Source organism: Schistocerca gregaria, chromosome 3 (assembly GCF_023897955.1).
Source record: "Schistocerca gregaria isolate iqSchGreg1 chromosome 3, iqSchGreg1.2, whole genome shotgun sequence".
NCBI lineage: Eukaryota > Metazoa > Arthropoda > Insecta > Orthoptera > Acrididae > Schistocerca > Schistocerca gregaria.
The window spans coordinates 118,760,313-118,769,146 of record NC_064922.1 but is presented as its reverse complement, the minus strand read 5'-3'; the positions used below and the strand labels follow the sequence as shown (position 1 = coordinate 118,769,146).

General features: G+C 25.3%; 1 protein-coding gene across 1 annotated transcript in view; it reads right to left on the bottom strand.

Annotated features, from left to right (window-relative positions):
• Nucleotides 1-2,080: 2,080 nt before the first annotated feature.
• The window catches only part of LOC126356338 (NADH-ubiquinone oxidoreductase chain 5-like), a 32,827-nt gene continuing 26,073 nt past the window's right edge, over nt 2,081-8,834 (bottom strand). The window contains exon 2 of the mRNA XM_050007326.1: nt 2,081-2,756. Within this exon, the coding sequence (XP_049863283.1) occupies nt 2,578-2,756 (179 nt within the window). The 3' untranslated portion in view covers nt 2,081-2,577. The remainder of the gene's footprint in view (nt 2,757-8,834) is intronic.

Sequence of the window (8,834 nt, the reverse complement as noted above, 5' to 3'; positions counted from 1 at the left end):
AGACTGTAAATCTACTTATGAGATGTTTTCTCTCTTATCATATTTAGGTCTTATATTCAATTATGATTCTAGACTGCAATTCTAGAGGTGTAAAATTTTACTAAGGCCTAAAAGATTATTCTTTTAATTATAACTTTGAAGGTTATTAGTTTGATTAACTTAAGTCCTTAGTATAATGAAATTAATGTTGATGTTGAAATCAATCCTATTGTTGAAATTATTACTGTTATAGGAAGAATGATTCTTGATTTTTGGGACTTTAGCTTTATAGATCACGAATTTTCTGTGTATGATATAATTAGAGCTGAGAATCTAATACGTATATAGTAGTAGAGTGTAATTGTAGTTAATACAACTATAATAGTTATAATAGTTGTTATATTGTTTTCTATTAATGATTGTATTACAATTCATTTTGGTAAGAATCCAAGGAATGGTGGTAGTCCACCTAAAGATAATAAAGATAAGAAAATTATGAATTTAATTTCGGTTTTTATATTTCTGGCTGAATAAATTTGATTTATGAAAAATAAATTTATTTGCTTAAATAATAAAACTATAATTAATCTTAATAGTGAGTAAATAATGAAGTATAGTTCTCAGATGTTTTCTCTGACTGTTAATGATCTAATTATTCAACCTAGATGTCTGATTGATGAATATGCTAAAAGTTGTCGTAAGGATGTTTGATTTAAACCTCCTATTGCCCCAATAATAATTCTTAAGATAATAATTGTTCAAATAAAAGTTCTTAATTGAATACAATAAGATAAGACCATTATTGGGGCGATTTTTTGTCATGTTATTAATGTTAAACAATTATTTCATCTTGATGCTCCTATAACTTCTGGAAATCAGAAATGGAAAGGTGCAGCTCCAATCTTTAATAATAGTCTAGATCTAATTATTATTGATTGGATAAATTCTGTTTCCCATCCCATGGGATATTATATTTGAATCAGCAAAATTGAAAATAATAATATTGTCGATGCTATTGCTTGGACAATAAAATATTTAATTGATGATTCGTTTATTATTATATTTTTATTTCTTGTTAGGAGTGGAATAAATGAAAGTAAGTTGATCTCAAGTCCTATTCAAACCCCAAATCAGGAATTTGATGAAATGGACAGGATCGTTCCTATCATTAATGTTGATAGGAAGAGAAGTTTTGTAGAGTTGTTGGTCATTAAAAAGGAGAGGATTGATACCTCTATAAATGGGGTATGAACCCATTAGCTTGTTTAGCTTACCTTTCTACATTAAGGTGTATGATGCACGTTAGTTTTTGATACTAAAGGAGGTAGTTTAATTCTATCTTATGTAATTTTAATGAAGGTAATTTTATTTACTTTATTTACCCTATCAAGGTAACCCTTTAATCAGGCACTTCATTTATTTAATATATGAATCGAAAGTTTTTTTTGAAATTCATTTATGTATTATTTTGTTTAATTAGGATTAATTTATCCTGCTCATTATATTTTTATATATATATATATAATAAATAATTTATATTAATATATTACATTTAATTGAAATTAAAACATTATAAGTTCATCTTACCATTATCAATTGATTATTTTAATGCACTTATTTACCTAGGATTATAGCTACTTATGTTTTTAGGTTAAAATAAGTTATTATAATATAATATATATAATAATATGTAATTTAATATTATTATAATTGGATATAATAAATATAATTATTAATTTAAATATAAAATATTATAATTAATATAAATTATTATATTAATTATAATAATATAATTATATAAATTATCTATAATTAGATTATTTAACTAATATATATGAAAGTTAACTTAATATAAAAAAAGAATTCATATTAATAACATATTATATTAAATTACATAATTGTATAAAATATATTTATTATATTATTTAATCTTTCTTTATTTATTAGTGAAAAACAAAGATTAAATAAGAAAGAATATAATACATTTATTGCTATACATGTTCCATATTAATCTTTAATTATATATAATAGAGAAGTTGTTGTGGTCATACATATGGGCGTTTCTTTTTTTTTTGTTAATGTTTGTGGTTAAATAAATAAATAATCTATATAAACCTTGACCACCAAGTAATTCACCTCAACCATAATCAAATGACTTAGATGAATAATAACCTATTTTTAAAGGAATATATCTAATAAACTTAGTTGAAAGAAAAGGTATAAATCATATAGAACCAGCAAATCTAACAAAAGAAAGTATACTTAAAGAAAATAAATTATGAGAAAAATCAAAATTAGAAATAAGATAACGTAAATAAGCACCTAAAATAACAACTGTAATAGTTAAAAACTTTAAATAATAAGGTAAAGCAATCACATGAGGAATAGGAAAAATTAATCAAGATAAAAGACTACCACCAAAAACAGCAACAAACAATAGACCAATTATTCCAAATGAAATATAATAACCTTTATCATCAAAAGAAAATCTAGAATAAAAATTATTATCACCAGATATTGAATAATAAAACAAACGAAAAGAATAAGAAGCAGTTAAACCAGTAGAAAAAAATAAAGAAAAAAAATTAAACAATTAATTCATCTTAAACAAACCATCTCAAGAATTAAATCCTTCGAATAAAATCCCGCTAAAAAAGGTATTCCACACAAAGATAAACTAGAAACATTAAAACAAACTGAAGTTAAAGGTATGAAATTAACAATTGATCCTATAAAACGAATATCCTGAGAATCCTTCAAATTATGAATTATTGAACCTGCACATATAAATAATAATGCCTTAAATAAAGCATGAGCCAATAAATGAAAAAATGCAAGCTTTGGATAACCCATAGCCAAAATTATTATTATTACACCAAGTTGTCTTAAAGTAGAAAGAGCAATAATCTTCTTCAAATCAAATTCAAAATTAGCACCCAATCCAGCCATAAATATAGTTATACAACCAATTAAAAGTAAAAATCAACCACAATTATAAGTATCCAATATTGGTCTAAAACGAATTAATAAATAAACACCAGCAGTAACAAGAGTAGAAGAATGAACTAAAGCAGAAACAGGAGTAGGAGCTGCTATAGCAGCAGGAAGTCATGAAGAGAAAGGAATCTCAGCTCTCTTAGTTATAGCTGCTAAAACAATTAATATAGTAATGAGCTTTATTTCAAAAGAGTTAGAAATAAAATCATAATAATAAATATAATTTCAACCACCAAAATTTAACATTCATGCAATAGAAATTAAAATAGAAACATCACCAATACGATTAGATAGTGCAGTTAATATACCAGCACTATAAGATTTTACATTTTGATAATAAATAACTAAACAATAAGAAACTAAACCTAAACCATCTCAACCCAATAAAATTCTAATTAAATTAGGACTAATAATTAAAAAACCTATAGAAAGAATAAATATTAAAACAATAATAATAAAACGATTTATATTCTTTTCACCAGATATATAATCCTCTCTATAATAAATAACCAAAGAAGAAATATATATAACAAAAGATATAAAAATAAGAGATATTCAATCCAAAATTAAAGTTATAACAATTATAGAACCATTTAAATTGAAAAGCTCTCACTCAACAAAAACTCTATAATCAATTATTAAATAATAAATACCTAAAATAAAAATTATAGTTCTCGAAATAAACAAAGAAAAAAAACTCAAAGAACAAATAGAAAATAAATTCACGGCCTAAGATGAAAACTTCATATCATTGATTCCACAAAACAATATTTTTAATTAAAATACTTAAGCAAACTAAACAAAGAAATATTCACCCTTTAAACAGAGAATATTTAAAGGCAATCAATGTAAAAGTAAAAGATGATATTCACGAAAATAACCAAGAGAACAAGTATAAACACCAGAATAATAATTCCCATGCTGAGAATAAGAATATATATACAAAGTATAAACAGCTCTAAAAAAAGATAAAAAAAAATCAAAGCAAAGAATCTAAAAGAAGATCAAGATATAATTCTATTTAATAATCTAATTTCACCTACCAAATTTAAAGAAGGAGGAGCAGCCATATTTGACGATCTTAAAAGAAATCATCATAAAGCCATTTTTGGCATCAAATTAATTATTAATTATACCCTTGTTAATTAATAATCTTCGTCTACCTAAACGTTCATAAATAATATTAGATAAACAAAATAAACCAGAAGAACATAAACCATGACCAACCATTAGAGAAAGAGAAGCTACACAACCTCATCAATTCATAGTCATCAATCCACCAATAACCATTCTTATATGAGCAACAGAAGAATATGCAATTAAAGACTTTAAATCAACCTGACGAAAACAAATAAATCTTACAATAACACCCCCAGATAAACCTAAAGATACACAAAAATAATTAAACTTTAAACCCAAATAAGAAATAACCTTTCTAACATGAAAAATACCATAACCACCTAACTTTAATAAAACACCAGCAAGAATTATTCTACCTGAAATAGGGGCCTCTACATGAGCCTTTGGAAGTCATAAATGAACCAAAAATATAGGTATCTTCTTTAAGGGATAAGCTTTGAAGTTAATAACCTATAATTTATTTTATAGAAATATAATAGTAAGCTTTAAACCAGCTATCTTTAAGATTACGTTTTAGTTCATTATTTTTTATTTTGATTTTATAAATATTTTAGGTTTTTTATTAAGATTATTAATTTAATTTTAAAATTTTTGTAATAATGATAGAATTAGTATATTTATTTGTATAAAATTTTTACCTTGTGAACTTATTATAAGGAACTAGGCAAAATTGATTTCCGCCTGTTTATCAAAAACATGTCCTCTTGTTTATATTTTGAGGTCTGGCCTGCTCACTGAGCGTATTTTTAAAGAGCCGCGGTATTTTGACCGTGCAAAGGTAGCATAATCATTAGTCTCTTAATTAGTGGCTGGAATGAATGGCTTGACGAGAAATCAACTGTCTCTTAATAAATTTTTGAATTTAACTTTTGAGTCAAAAGGCTTAAATTCTTCTTTAGGACGAGAAGACCCTATAGAGCTTGACATTTTACTTTTATATAGTTTTTTGTTTGTCTTTCTATATTTAATGATGATGTTTTGTTGGGGTGACATGAAGAATAGATGAACTCTTCATTATTATATCATTTATTTATGTTTGTTATTTTGATCCATAATTTATGATCATAAGATTAAGTTACCTTAGGGATAACAGCGTAATTGTTTTTGAGAGCTCATATCGACAAAGCAGATTGCTACCTCGATGTTGGATTAAGAAAAATTTTGGGTGCAGGAGCCCAATGATTGGGTCTGTTCGACCTTTAAATTCTTACATGATCTGAGTTCAGACCGGCGTGAGCCAGGTCGGTTTCTATCCTAAGATTATTAATCCATATTAGTACGAAAGGACCATATGGTTAAAATATTTTTTGTTATATTGATTAATATTAATTTATTTACTATTTTGACAGATTAATGTGTTGAATTTAGAATTCATTTATGTAGATTTTTTCTACAAATAGTATTGATACTTTATGATTTATTTATATTTATTTTGAATTTTCTTTTATTGGTTATTTGTGTTTTAATTAGTATTGCCTTTTTAACTTTATTAGAGCGTAAGGTTTTAGGTTATATTCAGATTCGAAAGGGTCCAAATAAGGTAGGTTTTGTTGGAATTCCTCAGCCATTTAGAGATGCTATTAAGTTAATTTGTAAGGTGCAGCCAATTCCTATTATATCTAATTACCTACTTTATTATTTTCCCCCTGTTTTTAATTTAATGATTTCTTTAGCCGTTTGAGTAATTTTTCCTTATTTAACTTATATGTGTTCTTTTTCTTATGGATTTTTATTTTTTTTATGTTGTACTAGATTAGGTGTTTATACTGTTATAATTGTTGGTTGATCTTCTAATTCAAATTATTCATTATTATTTTCTCTTCGTTCTGTTGCTCAAACAATTTCTTATGAAGTTAGTTTAGCTTTAATTTTATTGTCTTTAATTATTTTAATTGGTAGTTTTAATATGTTTGATTCTATAAACTATCAGCTTTATTGTTGATTTATTATTATTTCTTTTCCTTTAGCTTTAGCTTGTTTTGCGTCTTGTTTAGCTGAAACTAATCGTACTCCTTTTGATTTTGCTGAAGGGGAATCTGAGTTAGTTTCAGGATTTAATATTGAGTATGGTGCGGGTGGTTTTACTTTAATTTTTTTAGCTGAATATACTAGAATTGTCTTCATAAGAATGTTATTGGCTTTAATTTTTTTAGGCGGTGATTTTTATTCTTTTATATTTTTTATTAAGCTTGCTATTATATCTTTTGGTTTTATTTGGGTTCGTGGGACATTACCACGGTTTCGTTATGATAAATTAATGTACTTAGCTTGAAAAAGTTTTTTACCTTTATCTTTGAATTTTTTTATTTTCTTTGTTGGTTTAAAGATTTTATTTATCTCATTTGTTTAGTGAAATTTTTTGAGAAAAGTTAATAGAAGAGTTAAACTTCTAATTTTATGTTTTCAAAACATATGCTTTTCCTAAGCTAATTAACTTTATTCCTTAATTAATTTATCTCATGTGTTTGCGACATGGACATTAATTAAGAAATATGTAAAGTAAATAATTGTTAAGATTTGACCTGTTATAATATAAGGTTCTTCAACAGGTCGTTTACCAATTCACGTTAGTAAGCATACAACAACTACTATAATTCAGAATAAAATTTGATTAATAGGGTAAAATTGAATGCCTCGGAATGGTGTTTTATTAGAAAATGGTAAAATTATTAAGATTCTAATTGATAAAAATAATGCAATAACACCTCCTAACTTATTAGGGATAGATCGTAGAATTGCATATGCAAATAGGAAATATCACTCTGGTTGAATGTGAACTGGTGTTACTAATGGGTTGGCAGGTACAAAGTTATCTGGATCTCCTAATAGGTAAGGATTGATTAAACATAGTATAATTAATAATGATGTTATTATTACAAATGTAATAGAATCCTTAAAGGTAAAGTATGGATGGAATGGAATTTTTTCAATATCTCCATTTAGTCCAAGAGGATTATTAGATCCTGTTTGGTGAAGAAAAAATAAATGAATTGCTGCTATAGCAGCAATAATAAATGGTAATACAAAATGGAATGTGAAGAATCGATTTAATGTTGCATTATCAACAGCGAATCCTCCTCATACTCATTGGACTAAATCTGTTCCTAAGTATGGGATTGCTGATAATAAATTAGTAATTACTGTTGCACCTCAAAAAGATATTTGGCCTCAGGGTAAGACATATCCTATAAATGCAGTTTCTATAACTAAAAATAAAATCACTGTACCAATTATTCAGGTATGTATATATATATATAAGATCCGTAGTAAATTCCCCGTCCTACATGTAAGTAAATACAAATAAAAAATATAGATGCTCCATTTGCATGTAAGGTTCGGATAATTCAACCATTATTTACGTCTCGGCAGATGTGTACTACACTACTGAATGCTATTTCAATATTTGATGTATAATGTGTAGCTAAAAATAGTCCAGTTACGATTTGAATTACCAAACATAACCCTAATAGGGATCCAAAATTTCATCAAAATGAAATATTTGTTGGGGCAGGTAAGTCAATTAAAGAGTTATTAATAATTTTAATTAAAGGATGTCTTAATCGTTAGGGTTTATTCATTAGTAATTATCTTATTTTACGAATAGGTCCCTGATTAATATTGGTGATTTTAACAACTGCTAGTAGTTCTAAAAATAAAGAAATTATTATTATTATTGTAATAATGAATGTTGGTCTATTATATAATTTTTCTAAAGATATTGTTATTTCTTGATAATTGATTGAATTATCAATATTTATAGTTTCGGTGTTTTTGAAAAAGTCTATAAATATAGATATATCTAGAATAATTAATATTGATATGATAAATACTCACATTATTAATGTAATAATTATAGTAATTGATTTAGGCTGAAATATTTCGTTTGATGCAATTCTTGTAATGTAAATAAATAATACTAGTATACCACCAAGAAATGTTAAAAATAAAATATATGATAATCAATATCTTTCTATTATTGTTCCTGTTATTAATCCAACTAGGAATGTTTGAAGGATAATAAAAAGCATTATTGATATTGGGTGTCTTAATTTAATAAAATTAATATTTATTACATTTGATAATGATATAATTATTATTTTGATCATTTCAGGGGTTAGTTTATTTAAAATATCGGTTTTGGGGACCGATGATGGAAGCTTTTCCACCTCTGAAGTTTTAAAAGTGGGGGCTGGACTTATTTCCGGTTTACAAGACCGGCGTTTTTTTTAAACTATTAAAACTAATGTTTACATTCTCTATTTTTTCTTCTTTATTGATTTATTTTGCTGGTGTTTATGTTTTTTCTTCTAAACGTAAACATTTATTAATGTTTCTTTTGAGATTAGAATATATTGTTCTTTCTTTATTTATATTAGTTATTGTTTTTCTTAATGAGTTTGATTATGATTATTTTTTTCCTGTTATTTTTTTAGTTTTTTCTGTTTGTGAGGGTGCTTTAGGTCTTTCTATTTTAGTTTCAATAATTCGTTCTCATGGTAATGATTTTTTTAATTCTTTTGGTTTATCTTTATGTTAAAGTATTTATTTATAACTATTTTTTTGATCCCTCTTTGTTTATTAAATAATTGTTGATGGTTGGTTCATTCTTTAATGTTTCTGTCGAGTTTTGTTTTTATAATTTGTGTTTATTCATATGCTGATTTGAATATAATTAGATATTATTTTGGTATTGATTATTTTTCTTTTAGTTTAATTTT